Here is a 16531-nt window from a genome sequence, read left to right as displayed (position 1 = left end):
CCTTTTTTTTTTTTTTGTCAGTCATGGGTCCTGAACTAAGGTCCTGGGTCCTGTCCCTGAGTTCTTTGTGCTCAAGGCTAGCACTCTACCACTTTGAGCCACAGAGTCATTCCTGGTTTTTTGAGGGGTTAATTGGAGATAAAGCCCCAGTTGGCTTTAAACTGTGATCCTCAGATCTCAGCCTCTTGAGTAGCAAAGATTAAAGGTGTGAGCCACTGGCACCTGACTAGCTTACCATTTTTACTACTGCTTGCCAACCCTAAATTGTCTTATTTCTATAGATCCAAATTTTACCCCTATCTCAAGGTCTTACATAAAAGCTACCTAACCTTTCTTTTTCTTTTTTTTTTGTCGGTCCTGGGGCTTGAACTCTGGGCTTGGGCGCTGTCCCTCAGCTCTTCAGCTCAAGGTGAGCGCTCTACCACTTGAGCTACAGCGCCACTTCTGGTTTTCTGGTGGTTTATTGGAGATAGGAGTCTCACAGTCTCTCCTGCCTGGGCTGGCTTTGAACTTCGATCCTCAGATCTCAGCCTCCTGAGTAGATAGGATTATAGGCGTGAGCCACCAGCGTCCGGCACTACCTAACCTTTCATTTGAAATCTTCCAAAGAAGTTTTTCTAAATCTAATCCACATTTTTTTGGTGTGTTCATATTAGTAGTTAGGATTCATCAACTGATTGAACAATTGACACAATACCAGGATCATAATACAAATTTAATTATGTGTTCTAATATTACATTTATTGTATGTGAATGCTTCAACAACACCTTAAAGGGTTTTAATCATAATCAATTTTTTTTTCTCGTGCTATTGGGTACAAAACAGAAATGCAATAATTTTTTTTTTTTTGGTCAGTCATAGGGTTCAAACTCAGAGCCTGGGCGCTGTCCTTCAGCTTTTTTGCTTAAGGCCAGAACTCTACCATTTTGAGCCACAGTGATTTTCTGGTGGTTAATTGGAATAAGTGTTTCACAGACTTTCCTGCCCAAACTAGCTTCCAACCCTGATCCTAAGATTTCAGCCTCCTGAGTAGTTAGGATTACAGGTGTAAGCCACTGGCACCCAGCAATAAATATATCTTGACTTGACAAAATCATATGCAAGATAAAGTTAACTAGAATACTTTAAGTGGGTCACTTGTTAGCCTCTTAGCTTATGGTCATTAACCATACTGAGTGGTGGACTAATAGTAAATATTTATTCTTCCTTATACCTGTCCTCATAAAAAATTTCAGAGACACTTTGTTTAAAACGTTTTATTAATAGTTCTTTTTCATAGCTCAAAGATACTACAGATAATAATCAGCAGAACAACTACAACAGAAACTTCACCTCTACAAAGATAGCCAGTGTATAGACTTCATTACATAGGCACATTTTTTTTTTTAAGTAAACTGGTTTTCACATCAAGTTAAACAAAATACTGCAAGAAGTTAACTGAATGAAGATGTATGGTGAATGAAGGAAAATATAAACCTTGGATCAGCTAAATCACTCAATGGATTTGGGGTTTGTCCATCCACACACATTCAGACTCACGATGGATATTATAAAAATGGAGGATGCTCCTCTTTCACCCACTGTATAAAACATTGATTCTGATTAATCTCTTGAATATGGCAAATGTTTTCTCCAGATTATGTTGGCAAGTAGAGACAAAGTTAAGTGAATGCTGAAAGTCAGAGATCATCTAATCCCATTCTCTCATTGATATATTTTAAACCTTTAAATCTAACAGACTGCTGTTGAGAGCAAGCCATACCTCTGCTTTCCCAGCACTGATCCTGCCATTCTAAAACACACAGGAGATGAGAGCACTTGAGCTTAAGGCTTTACTAACAGCGTGGCTAGATAGTGAAGGTTTGTTCTGGATAGAACCTGAGTATGAACTGCAAGTAGATGCTGAAATTCCTTGTTCTATCCAATTGAAATTGATCCATCACATGAATAAAACCAGAAAAAAAAACAAACAAACTAGAACCTCCCTCAAACATACCATGCAAGAGAAGTTATTTGTGGCTTTTGAAGTTTTTTTAAAAAGTCACTGAGGGATAGTGATATGGAGGGCAGGAACAATCCCTTTCTTTCAGAAAACATGATACCCTAGTCAGAAAACATGATACTGTTTTCCATTCTGAAAGTCTTGTAGTCTTTTATATAATTGGACATGATCTATAACTCATTGACCATCTTAATAGCTTTACAACCAGACATCCTTTGTAGCTTGAAGGCTTAGATCTAGATCTACATCTGCTGTTAAGTTGTTCTGAAATCCTAAGATCTATCTGGGAGACTTTATACTTCTTTACACTTAAACCACTGCTTTACACACTAGGAGATGCTGGTGGGACTTCCCGAGCAGCATGCCAGCTTGATCATTACCTCTATCTTTGTTTCTGATTTAAGCAATACCTTGAAGGGAACTAGCAAATAGAGGAGAGCAAGCTTTTCTGCGTTTCTGTCATCTGGGCAGATGCTAAAGGGGAGAAAGATAGGAAAAAAAAAAAAAGACGAACAAGCCACTTTTCCTAATATAAACAACTTAAATTTCTTGGTTCTTACAATATATGAAGTGTCATATTGACACGAAAATCACTATCACTAAAATGGCACCAAAAGTTATTTTCATAAAATAACCCATAAAACTAGAGCTGGAAAGGGCCTGAGGAAACGAGTCCAGCTCTCTGACTCTCATCTGTGGAAAATGAAGTCCAATAGGGAAAATTCCTACCAAGTCAGTTAACAGTGATTGTCTTCATAACTATGTCCTATAAAAAGCCACAGAAACCCCAACTTTTCCCTTGGAATAACAAGTATGGCACACCTACCAATGATTTTATATAAATAATCTTCAGTGTTCCATGTGTGCTCTTTACTCTCTTCCAAGAAGCTGGCTGCTAACTCAGCATCTTCATCAAGTAGACACTTGCTACAATACTTGTTATGCTGAATTATTCTTTTTTCTTTTTTATCCCTGCCTTGGAATCTTCCAGTTTCATACTTATAGCTTTAAGAAATGATCCCAAGTTCCAATGTTTTGAGGGTTAGTGTCCAATATTGTATTTTCCATCTCTTTATAATTTTTCATACTGAAATTCTAAATTTTCCTTTTTTTTGGCCCGTACTGGGGCTTGAATCCAGGGCCTTGTGTTCTCATTTGACTTTTTCCACTCACAGTCTTCTACTACTTGAGTCATGCCTCCAGTTCTGGCGTTTTGCAGGTTAGCTGAAGGTAGAAGACTTGAGAATTGGTCTTTCCTGGATGGCTTTGAACTTGGATCCACAGAAATCACCTTCAAGTAGCTAGGATTGTAGGTATGAGCCACCAGCTCCAAGACCTGTATTTTCTCAGTCTGTTCTTCTATAGCTTTTAAAACAACAACAACAACAACAACAAACACAGGGCCAGGAGCTGGTGGCTCACGTCTGTAATCCTAGCTACTCAGGAGGCTGAGATCTGAGGATCGCAGTTCAAAGCCAGCCCAGGCAGTAAAGTCTATGAAATTCTTACCTCCAATAAACCAACAGAAAACCAGAATTGGTGCTGTGGCTCAAGTGGTAGAGTGCTCGCCTTGAGTTGAAGAGCTGAGGGATAGCACCCAGGCCCAGACTTCAAGCCCCACAACCAACAAAACAAAACAAAACAAAAAACAGTTATTGTTGACCTGTTTGCCTCTTTCCAGGCACTACCAAACACATTACTTTGGAAACTTTCTTCCTTTATGTTGGCTTGGAATTGAAACTTGAGAAATATAATTTTTCTTATTTAGCTTTAAAAACAAAGAACTAGACTTTCTTAAGCAGATTTACTAAGGCACACTAGAAGAAATGTAAAATCTCTACTTTCTGGCTTTAGTTAATACATGGAAAAATATTAGTAAGACACACATTGTTTTCTACATTTATTTGCCTTGCAGATCTTCACTTTTAATTCCTTAAATACAAAATTATGAGTCGCAATATCCAAAGTTAGCTAATCTCATTTACAATGGACATAATTTTAAAATGGAAATTGGCACTTAAGATATTATTTATAATGTTTAGAAATCATCTTTAGAAACTTGATGAGAATAACTTGACTAATTTTATATAAATTATAAAATTGCCATGGTCTGGATAGGACTTGGTAGTGAAGTGTTAGAGATGATTTATTTACTACATGACACATTTTTTCAATATTTTTTTTTCAATTTCCTTTTTTTGTTTTGTTTGAATTTCCTGTCAAATTCCATTCTTATCATCATCTCTAGTATTAACATATAAAAATCCTTAGAAGAGATAAAACTGGTATGTCCAAATGGGAGAATTTGTAAAAGTAAGCTGGATGACAGTACTCATACACAAATTCAACAATTCTGAAGTTTTAAGAAAACATTTCCACTTCTACACGTATCATAAAATAGTAAGTCATCGTTGAAATTACCTTAATTACATCTGGCAAGCCTCAGCCTTCCTATTTCAGATCTTTTACTATGATGACATAATAAGTGCCATGTAAAACTGGTCATGTTCAGTATTGGGGAGGACTAAAATTGACTATGCACTGTATACAGGGGATTCTCTCACTCATGTTTTCTTCATTTTCTTTTGTGCTGATACTGGGCCAATCTCACATAGCATTTTCATGCAAGCTGGTGTTCCACCACTTGAGCCACATCTCCACTTCTGGCTTTTTGCTGGTTACCTCCAAAGGTAGGAGTCTCTGAAGATTTGTTTTCCTAAGATGGCTTTAAACTGGGATCCTCAACTATGATTACAGGTATGAGCCACTGATTTTTTTGTTGTTGTTTTTTGAGACAATCGTTTTATGTAGCCCAAGCTGGTCTTGAACTCATTATGTAGCCACACTGGCTTCCAACTTTAGAACCTCTGCTTCCCCCTCCAGAGTGGTGATCTTCCCACTAGCCTTTCTAATGGGCAAGGCCCAGGCTCATATGTCTGTTGGACTGGAAGCAATAAAAGGGAATCTGTAATTTGCCTATGGAAAGCATCTTTGCTACTGTAGCTTTGTGCAGAAATGTTTTTCAATATGAGGAAGGTACACTGTAGTTCAAATTCAGCAGCACATTAAATACTTAAGTGCTGATAGTTACTATTAGTTGATTCTGGAAGCAAGAAAAAAAGGGAAGAAAAATTATTTAAGTGCTCCAGAAAATGAAAGCAGCTTGCTCGCTTAAAAATGAGTATTTGGTGGAAAACAGAGGTTAAGTAGTTTCAGAGTCTCAGGTCAGTGTTCATTTAACAAACAATTATGAAATACCTAATAATGTCCCTTTATTTCATAAGTATGCTTACTCTACAGTAAGAGTTTAAGGTGGCTGAACCTTATTATACTCCAGGCTTTGTTAGAGGTACTGAAAACACACAGAGTAAAATATGTTCCTTGTCTTTATGCATTGTACTTCTCAGGAACAAGAGTTTCTAGGGAAATAAATTCCTGCTTTCGACTACTGGATTGGAATAGAAATTAGACTCATTTCAAATAATACTTTAAACTTTAAAACTGGGTCTCAAAGATCATGAGCCCTGATAATAGCATAGGAAGGTAGAGGGTAGAGAAGAACTAAATAGGGGGAAAACCGCACAATAAAACTGTCTAGACAATATTTAATATGAACAAAGTGCAAACTTTTGATAAGGAACAACCAGTATTATGTCTACAAAAGAAGGTCAGAGGGGAATAATACTCCTGTCCCAAATACCTCACATTTTCTAGTTTTGCATATCAAAATGAGTACATTTCTCCCAGTTTTTCTTTGTAAGGTTGAAAAGCAAGTCCTGGACTTAAGAGAAAGCAGAGCTCTTGACATCAGGTGACATCTACTTTATGCCTTAATAGCAATACTCTGTAATGATAAAATGAATTTGCTTTTAAGATTTTCATGTTATTGATAACAAAGAACAAATTCTCCCCCAGCCCCACAAAAATCCCACAGTCTCAGATACACAGATCTGTATACCAAAAAGGAAATTTGCCCAACTGTGGGTTTTTTTTTCAGGTTTTTAAAAAATTAGGTTATTAGTAAAACACTAAAGAAATATTACATTATAGTCTCCTCAATGTTACCTATAATATTTTGCCTAAAAAAAACAGTAGACCCGGCTGGGAAGGTGGCTCAGTGGTAGAGTGCTTGCCTTGCATGCATGAGGCCCTGGGTTTGATTCCTCAGCACCACATAAGCAAAAAGAAAAAAGCCGGAAGTGGCGCTGTGGCTCAAGTGGTAGAGCGCTAGCCTTGAGCTGAAGGACAGCGCCCAGGCCCAGAGTTCAGGCCCCACGACCGGACTCAAAAACAAAACAAAACAAAACAAAACAAAACAAAACAAAACAAAAAACCCAGTAGACCCAAAATGAACTAGCTGGAATCAAGGTAGTAGGGTTTTGAAAAATTAAAAATAATTTACTTGAGGAATAAAGATCACATAAAGGGATTTCTCCACCTTGGTTAAAAAAAAGTAACAGTTCAGATGAAAGCATAAAGGCAATGAGAAGGAGCAGGAATAGGATGGAAAACAATATGCACATGGTGCTTTGCAGGTTGGTACAGAATCCTGACACAGTGCTGGGCTTGGGGAAGGGACTGGGATGACCTTCATTCATATTGACAACTCTCTGGTCCACTGGACATTCTGTGCCTTGAATTCACCAAGCATGCTCTGGGATCGCCTGACAGAGCACTTCTGTGGACTCCACTGTATTTCAGCATGAAGATATTTAGGAAGGAAAAGACAACTGGAATTAGCCTCATTTCTACTGAGACCATTTAAAAGGAAATTTAAGTCATCATGCAGCCAAAATCCGGTGTGAAAATCCCTTTTATAGCATGTGGGATAGGTGATTATTTTAACCCTTGGGCATTACCAGCAACAAGAGATTTTACTTCTTCTAAGACAATGTTTACTAGAAAATTCTTAGAGTGTACATTTGTTATCTATAAAGTTATGCTTTGTTTCTAGTTTTGCTCTTGGAAGTTATACAAAATCTAATTTCTTCTCTTTTTTATAGTTCAACAGTAACTCCCAGCTATACTTTCTTTTTATTTATAAGAGCTGTTTCCCTGTTCTTTATATAATCAGACTCTTGATAATCCTCATCTACCTGTGGACACAAACAACTTATTAATACCTCTTACAATAAAGCACCTATAGTTGAACCCAACCCTCTATTTAGATATTTACTGGCCAATGCATCATGCAGAATCCTTTAAACATCTAGTAACACAGATTAAGATAGAATGCACTAGCTTTGTGAACAGCAACAATGAACTCACAATTCAAAATCCAACCTCCACTTCTCCAGGAAAACATTTCTACAAGAATGGCTGGAAAACCAGGTCTCCTCAGTACCCTCCCTCTCCCTCCCTCTCCCTCTCTCTGTCTCTGTCTCTGTCTCTCTCTCTGTCTCTCTCTCTCTCTCTCTCTCTCTCACACACACACACACACACACCCACTCATATACTCAACATTGTACTTTGAGGATGGCATTTTAAGTATAAAAACTCAGAATGTAAGATTTCTTGCTAACATCTGTTCAACCACATCCCTGTAGGTTCAGTACTTGTAGGTTCAGTATTATCCTTAGAAAATTTAAAACATTACGATTTCTGTAATCCATTGTCAAAGCAGTTAAAATTCAATGACCATTCATTGAGTAAATCTTCAATTGGTCAGCCAAAACTGGAAATATTGCCAATTCCTGTATTAGCTACAAAGCTGATTAAGTGTCCTTTCTTCACAAGAGAAAACACCAAGATACAAATGTGACGCAGATGTGGGCAGGTATAGATGAAGGGAAAGAAGATTGAGTGTCTCAACTCTTAGAACCAGGATTGGGAAATAATGGCTTTCTTCCATACCTACTCTACTGTTTTGGATCTATTACAATACTGTGATGATCAAACTCTGACACTGGGGGGAAAGTTCATTCCAAGTTAGTTAAAAAAAATCCTTTCACCTTGAAATTCTTGTAACATTTGAGTTAAAGAGACATGCAACAGTTTAGTGGCTATGAGGTATAAAAAGGACGCCCAAATGCCCCTGAAAATGCCAGAGGACATGAATCCATATAAATGAGTCCTCATATGTCTCAGGAAGCAGAAGGGGTATGTATTTTTCAGTGTGAATTTGAAAATTCACTGACACTGAGGCTGTTTACTGAACTGAATATAATCTTACATTTAATGACCCTTTTCCACAGAGGAAAGGCAAATTCAATTTTGTTTTCCACTCAAAAGAAATATAAATCCAATCCAATCTATTTGTAGAATGTAGGCCTGGTCACTGAATTTTTTTAAAAAATCCTATTTTTTCCCATTGTCTATTGTGACGTAGGATAGCAAATCCTGTGACTGAAACCTTTGAGAAATAGGAAAATAATAAACAACAAAGCACAACATAACAACAACAACAACAACAAAAACCCTTGAGTTCAAAACAATCTAGAACAAGGAGAGAACACCTGAAAAACTCCTCTTGCATAGTGTTAACATTTAACGATCAAAGACTCTACACAAGGTCTACTAGACCCAAAGAGGAAATTTGCTTTGAACCTTTTCAGAGCCTTTTATATAAAGAGTGACAGAGATGGTTTTGGGATTGATTTCTCAGGACTACTTTTCTCCAGACACTCTTGAGGGATAAATGATTTTCAGAACCAGTACCAACACTGACGTTGGAGGTTCCTTTCCAAACTCTGTCTTCACAAACCACATACCAGTGCTGCAATACAAGCAGAAACAGACAAAGAAGCTTAATTACATAATAAGCTTCAAAAGTCAGGTGCACCACGTGCTTCAGGCATGATCAGGGTCAACTAGCTTCCAGCAAGCAACCACCTCAGGGGTTCTCCTGTTGAAATACAGGTAACCTTGAACAGGAAGCTCTCATAGACTGTTCCCACATGGAGTTGCCACAGCACGTGTTGACTTCAACTTCAGCTATTCAGGAAGGCATCCTGTCGTGACTCTTGGGTTAGGATTAGTTGATGTAAGTCTTTATCACTGTACCCCACACTCCTTGGGATTGGCCATTTCATCTTCATCACAGTCTGGCTTCAAACTCTTTTTTTGTTCAATTTCCACCTGCCCAAAGAAAAGTTGCAGAAAATGTCATGCAAACAAATGGAAGAAAAAGACATTCAAACAAGCCAAAAGAACCTCAGAAGGTTCTTTGAGATTCCTTGTGCTTTTGCTAAGGTTTTGGGCTTTAACACACTGGAATTACTGGCCTTGAGTTCTCATCTTTCCTCTCTCCTTTCCCCCTTTCCCCACTCTTTTCCCCTCTTTCTTCCACTCTATCTGCCATACTAGAACTCAGGGCCTGGGCACTGCCCCTTAGCTTTTGTCAAGGATGGCTCTCTACCACTTGAAGTACAGCTCTTCTGTTGGATTTATGGTGATTAAGTAAGTGGAAATAACATCTCACAGACTCTCCTGCCTTGGCTGGCTTAGAACTTCAGTCCTCAGGCTGCAGCCTCTTCAGTAGGTAGGATTACAGGTGTAAGCCACCAGCACCAGCAGTTATAACTTTCTTTGCACACGTTCTTTGCATGGTCTGGAATGACCTCTTTCCAATATTGTAGCTGGAAGATTCTTATTCTCTGTCTTGCACTGTTGCTCAAAGGTCACCTTTGTTCTCGATTCATTAAGTAGACCAAGTGCCTCCCAGTGAACTGTATCTAGAACATTTGGAAATGTACCTGGCTCCACTATTCCACTGGCTCCGTAAGACAGGGAGACCTCATTGGCTACAATATCCAACAGTGTAGAATGGAGTAAGCAATTGAAAAAAATGCTACCCAACGAAAAAACTCCCATCTATCTGATTTAAACCCCTCCCAATCCTTCCTCTTTTAACAGCCTCCAAACTGACCAATAGTGGAGTAAATGCCAATACAAAAAGACAAACCAATCTCACCTTGAAAGTACCACACTTCAAACTCAAGCAATTGTTTGCTTGATAAGGGAATTGATAAGGGAATTCTTTGAGCTCAGGAATCTCATAATTAAGGTTGTTCTTCAGCACTTGCTTGGCTGTTTGTGCTGACTGAACAGGGTCATGTTTGAGGGGAAGTGCTATATATTTTTTCTGGCCACAAGGTGGAGAATTTGTTCTTTTCTGGTCATTAAATGTTTCAGGCCACACAACTAAGAAAACATTTAGAGGAACAATAAACTGTTGCATAAATCTAAAGATATTATTTTGAATAGGAAATTATTGAATCACCTTGCAAAATACTTCTTAAATAACATTCCCTAAAAGATCTGACTCTAATTCTTTAAGACATAGTTTTCTGTATATAGCAAGGAAAACTCCCCACTACATAGACCCTGTCTCAGACCAAAACAAAACAAAATAAAATAAATGCTCTCCCCCAACTCCCTTGAGCTCCAGCTTTGACTACTTCTCACACATTTCTGATCCTATTATTATTATTGCAGAAGTTTGCTTGGCTTTTGAGTTTTGTTTTTGTTCAAGTCCTGGAGCTTGAACTCAGGGCCTGAACACTGTCCTTGAGCTTCTTTTGCTCAAGGCTAGAACTCTACCACTTTAGCCACAGTACCACTTCTGGCTTTTTCTGGGCATGTGGTACTGAGGAACAAATCCAGGGCTTCATGCATGCTAGACAAGCACTCTATTACTAAGTCATATTCCCAGCCCCAGCTTTTGAGTTTTTGTACTGCTATGGCCCAGGACAGAGGTTATGTGTCCTAACTATGTTCAGATCTATCATCATCGCCTCCTGTGGATGAAATATGTGACTCAAGAGTCAGCACTTCCTGATACTCCCCCTTCATTTTGCAACATAAATGGTATTACAAAGATACTCTCCCTTCATTTTGCAACATAAATTGGATTACAAATGAGTAATAACAATTGCTTCACCCACAGTTCTTTTTGTTGTTATTCACATTGACAGACATATTATCTCTCCTTTTTTTTTCAACCTTTCTCACAATACAGATTATACATTAAAATCAGATATTTCCACAGCTATGCATGTGAGCTTCCTCTAGGGTGGTCTGGTCAATGAATGTTTTTTACCCTGGGTAAGCACCGCTTAAAAGGAATAAGGGTGGAGAGGGGGTTGGGTCAACAAATGGACTTGGAAACCAGAGAGAGCCCCTCAAGGCTACCTTGTAGCTGTAGTGTGCAGAATAATTGACCCACTTCCGGACATCAGTCTTGTCTTCCACGGAGACGGATCGAACAGCAGCTTTGGAGGCAGAAGTTGTGGGCATGCTGAATTCCACATTCACATGACTGGCAAACTTGGAAGGCACTTCCCGGTCAGAGCCAAGTTCCAGGTGGCAAAAGAAGCAGTGTGGGTGTCCAGATGCTGTGAAAGAAAGCAGTCAGAGATCGAGTTCTTTGAGGATGGGGGTTTTAGTCTCTCTCTTTTTTATTTTAAGGCCAAAGATCCATCTCAATAACAAAGGGGGCCTGGCAAGCCTGGCACCTGGAAGTCTTTCAGAAGGCCCAAATCTGAGGGAGAATTTGCTTCAGTAAAAATCATACTCTGTGTGCCTCAGGCTATTTGATATAACACCATCTCATTATTGCAGCCTGGTATCCTAGCAATAAAACCCACAGCCTGAGAAACAGGGGCTGTTCTGCCTGCTCAGGTCAGAGTGATATGAGGACACAGCACAGATTACTAAGCAAGAGGCTGTGGGACAGAAGAAACAGAATCAGCACCAGCATTTAATAAAACCTCAGCTACAGCCATCTGCAGCAAGACAAATTGAACTTTCTTAATAGCATTCCAAGCATTCAGAAAAGCTTTTGGTGTGTTTTTGTGCATGAATGATACATGACAGTGACATTCCTTGTGAGACAGCACACTCGTATTAGGAAATACATGGCACACTAAACCGGACACTCGTCTGCACTCAGAACTCCCGGGCTTGACTTCCAGTTCTCCTACAGACTGGCCTCAATTCTTCACCTGTAAAATGGGAAAGGTATGAAAAATGGGTTCAATCTGGGTTCCTGTGGCTCACACCTGGAATCCTAGCTATTCAAGATGCTGGGATCGGAGAACTGTAGTTTGAAGCCAGTGTAGGCAGGCAAAGAGTCTGTGAGACATTTCTAATTAATCTCTCTCCCTCCATTTCTCTCTCTCTCTCCCTCCATTTCTCTCTCTCTCTCTCTCTCTCTCTCTCTCTCTCTCTCTCTCTCTCTCTCTCTCACACACACACACACACACACACACACACACACAACTGAAAATGGAGCTACGGCTCAAGTTGTAGAGTGCTAGCCTTGAGTGAAAAAAATAAGGGACAATACCGAGGACTGAATTCAAGTCCCAGTATCAGCACAAAAGAAAGAAAAGGAAGGAAGGAAGGAAGGAGGGAGGGAGGGGGAGAGGGAGAGAGAGAGAGAGAGAGAGAGAGAGAGAGAGAGAGAGAGAGAGAGAGAGAGAGAGAGAGAGAGAGAAGCTGGCTTAGCTGGGTGCCAGTGGCTCATGCCAGTAGCTACTCACAAGGCTGAGATCTGAGGATTATGGTTCAAAGCCAGCCTGGGGCAGGAAAATCCATGAAGTCCATCAAACTCTTATCTCCAATTAATGAGCCAAAAAAAAGAAATCCAGAAATGAAACTATGGCTCAAGTGATAGAGTAAGTGAAAAAGCTAAGTGCCCATGCTCTGAGTTCAAGCCCAAGTACTGGTGTACACACACACACACACACACACACACACACACACACACACACACACACACACACACACACACACACACACACACACACACACACACACACACACACACACACACACACACACACACACACACACACACACACACACACGCAGCAGCTCAATGCCAGGCAAAGTCCCTTGATGATCTTTTAATCCTGTAAGTCTATGCATAGTTTTACTGAAGATGGATAGAAAATGTAGCATTTTATTCTCATTTGGGAATATTATCAAATTTTTTAGGAAAGAGCTCAGTGCTATGATTAGAACCATGGATGCCTCATTGTCATTCACCAGACGTAACAAGAAACATTCATTGAGCATCTTGTGCCAGGTGTCATGCTAAATGCTTCAAACAGATTCGATTCTTTCACTGGATCTTCCTAATTAATGATCTCTTGATGTCTTAACGTGATGCTCACTTTACAGATAAAGCTTTTGGAGGCAAGTGAACTGCCCTAGGTCACAGCTAGGAAGTAGGAGACTAAGAACTGAATCCAGTAGTCAGTTCTTAACCACACTGACTGTAGAGTATTTTTAACCACCTTGTCTAAGTCATAACCTTATGGTCTCCAAAATCTAAGTCTAGATTTGAATGGGATAGAGATGGAGTAGGCTGTATGAACTGGCTATGGATAAACACAATGAAATGTGTTCAGCTTCATTATGTAACTGACATAGCCTTTTAGGTATGCATTTCCCCTAGGTAAACAATTCCAATTTTTTTTATTGGTTTGGGCAGGATGTTTTAATCAGAGAGTAAAAAGACACACACCCGCTCTCTAAGGAAAACATTACAGAGTGAAGTATTTGTTTTGCTCTTATTCATAAATCTAATATAATTCAATGGTTATTTCCAAAGACTAAGACTTTAGATAATTGAAATGTTTGTACTGATTTTTAAGAAATTTAAATAAGATACAAAGAGGTAAAAATGAATCCATTTGCTATATCTTTTTTCAGTACTATGGATAAAATTACATCACTATAATTTACTAGACATTTATTACAGGCCAGATACTTAACAGCATTATATAATTTCCTTATGAGCTAGGTATTAATAACCCTATTTTAGAGATGAGAAAAATTAGGTTTCTCTGAGAGGGTTAAGTCAATTGCCTGAGTTCATACCACCAATAAACAGTAGAGGTGGGAATATATTTCAGATCTGACTCCAAATTTGGTTCTAAAAATTTCAAATGTATTGTTACAGATTAGATCAAAGTTATATATAATATATAGAATATGATATATAACCTATATATAATATCTTAATAGTATCTTGAACAAATGTTTTCATGTTTTTATTTAATTACCTTTCTTTGTACATTGTGGGAATATTCAGAAATTATTTCTTTTAAAAAAGTGACTCTTTTCTTTCTACCACAGCACGTGCACAGCATTCTACCAAAGCATGTGAATGCAGCACTGTATCCTATATTGCTGTTAGCACCTATTTGTTGTTCAAGGCTGGCTGAATAGTTATAGAAGCTGCTACTACTTAATTTTATGATCATTAGCAAAAAGCTCACATATCATATAATCTTTCTAGATTGAATTTAACATTAATATTCAGATGTTGGGGCCAGGCAAATGGTGCATACCTGTAATGCCAGCTATTCCAGGAGGCAGAGGTAGGAGGATTGTGGTTGAAGGTTGTTCCAGGCAAAACAAGTAAGACCTTACTTGCTGTGAGTGAAATTCAAATAGAAGAGTGCCTGCCTAGCAAATGTGAGGCCAAGTTCAATCCACAGTAGCACACATGCGCTCGCATGCGCACACGTGCACGCATATACACAGAAAAAAAAAACCCATAATTTTTTCAAGAAAAGATTAATCTCATATTTGGCTTGTTTTGAACTTCATATAGTCTAAAAGATAGCTTTATTTGTTGGAAACAGCTATCAATTCAGGACAAAGTGCCTTATTTTTTCCACGTGGAAATAGTAAGATTTGTCTAGCACCTTACACATGATTCAGAAACACTTGTGAGGTTTGGATGGTCCTTGAAGAACTGCTATGCTTGAGGTCAGCTGGGCTGAGCTGTACTGGTAGAGCACATTAGAATTCCATGCAAGCTACTTGGTCTACTGGTGGTAGATGCTGGGCCAGGTCCAGTGTGGAGGTAGGCTTAGGATATCAGGAAAACTAGGGATGTTGCCTTGCTGTCCCACACTGCCTGAAACCATAGTCATTAGCTTTTCCTAAGGCCATTCCTTAGTACTTATATCCAAGAAACTACTCCTATGGTACTTTTGAACATTTGAAACCACTTTGAAATGTGTTTGTATGCACCGAGAAAATGGCAACTATGGTTCTCATGCATTTTATTTTTTTATTTTTTATTTTATTTTATTTTTGGGTCCGGTTGTGGGGCCTGAACTCTGGGCCTGGGCGCTGTCCCTCAGCTCTTCAGCTCAAGGCTAGCGCTCTACCACTTGAGCCACAGTGCCACTTCCGGCTTTTTTTCTTTTTGCTTATGTGGTGCTGGGGAATTGAACCCAGGGCCTCAGGCATGTAAGGCAAGCGCTCTACCACTGAGCCACCTCCCCAGCCCCTCACACATTTTATTTTTGAACCTCCTGAAGCTTGAACTCAGGGCCTGGGCACTGTCCTTGAGTTTTTGTGCCTGAGGCTAGCACTCTACTACTTGAGCCATGGCTCCACTTCTGACTTTTTAACTCTTAATTGGAGATAAAAGTCTTATAGACTTTCCTGCCCAGTCTGGCCAGACTCCTGAGAAGCTAGGATTGAGGGCATGAGTCACCGGTGCCCAACAGTTCTCATACTTTTAAGATAAGGTCCACCACTTTTGTTTGGCCTGACCTCAAAGTCAGATTCCTCCTGATTTCCCTCTTGAGTAGCTGGGATTACAGATGTACATTACCATGCCTGGCCATTAGAGATTACTTCAAGTGTATGTCTATCAGCCTTCCCTATGAAGAGGATTTGGGGTATGGCTGTGTGGCTTTAGAAGAGTAATGTTGCTTTCTGGGCCTTCATTTTCATTTGTAGCATGGAGAGGTTTGACTAAGGACCCTTTCCAGCTTGAAAATACAGCCATTCCACGGCTCTGTCCTCACAAAGGCTTGTATCCAAAAGAGAATCAGGGGTTCTCTTTTCCTCTGTCAAGCCGGATGGGGTCTATGGCTGAGACACAAATTACAGTGCAGTCACCAAGAGAATAATGCAGAGCTGATTTCAGGGGGCAATGAATAAGCAAGCACAGAGAGGAAGCCTTGGTTTGTACAATTCTGTCAGTTTAGAAATAGACAGCAGCAGACACAGAGGTCCAATTGTCTCTTCAGTTTGCCCTGCTACACCCAGTGTCTGACACAGAGTGCCTGGTGTGTGCCCACTCCCCGGGACAGCCTGGGGCGTCGAGCAGACTGTACTGCCTGCTGCTGTCACATCCAATCCATCCTGGATACCAGGATACGGTAACAGACACTCCACAATTGAAGCAGCAGATGAATACTCTGAACACACGGTAAGGATTTAATGGTGAGAATGGAAAAAGGCCTGGCTCCATATTTCAATCAGGATTTTTTCCCCCCAAGCCTTATTCTCTCTCCCTAACTAGCAAATCTGCTTTGGTGAAGACATGGACATAATTTATTATAAACAAGAGGAGAAGTGGTTTGTGGTTCTGAGGATCCTGGGCTTGTTGCCTGCCACAGTTAGCCACACTCGAAGAACATGAAGTGATTAGAGCTGCTTTGCCTGCTGCCTCAGCCTGTCCTTTCCTTGACTGTTACCAGAGGAAAGTAATTGTGGTGGGATCAATCAAGCACAGCAGCATCCTTTAGGGCTAAGAGCAGGGCAACTGG

The 16531-nt window shown here is 39.6% G+C and overlaps 1 protein-coding gene across 5 annotated transcripts in view; it reads right to left on the bottom strand.

The window, feature by feature from the left end:
* Positions 1-761: 761 nt before the first annotated feature.
* The window catches only part of Ston2 (stonin 2), a 143680-nt gene continuing 127910 nt past the window's right edge, over positions 762-16531 (bottom strand). For 4 of the 5 annotated variants that reach the window (XM_070028470.1, XM_070028452.1, XM_070028469.1 and 1 more), the window contains 2 exons: positions 11136-11338; positions 762-9080 (listed from right to left, as the gene is read on the bottom strand). In XM_070028470.1, coding sequence (XP_069884571.1) covers positions 8997-9080; positions 11136-11338 — 287 coding nt within the window. In that variant the 3' untranslated portion in view covers positions 762-8996. Of the gene's footprint in view, positions 9081-11135; positions 11339-11729; positions 11948-16531 lie in introns of those variants that run through there. The other variant, XM_070028461.1, reaches the window with a different exon arrangement.

The sequence above is a fragment of the Dipodomys merriami genome, unplaced genomic scaffold (assembly GCF_024711535.1).
Source record: "Dipodomys merriami isolate MVZ:Mamm:240054 unplaced genomic scaffold, mDipMer1.0.p SCAF_1, whole genome shotgun sequence".
NCBI classification, from domain to species: Eukaryota; Metazoa; Chordata; class Mammalia; order Rodentia; family Heteromyidae; genus Dipodomys; species Dipodomys merriami.
This window is presented reverse-complemented; position numbering and strand designations above follow the sequence as displayed.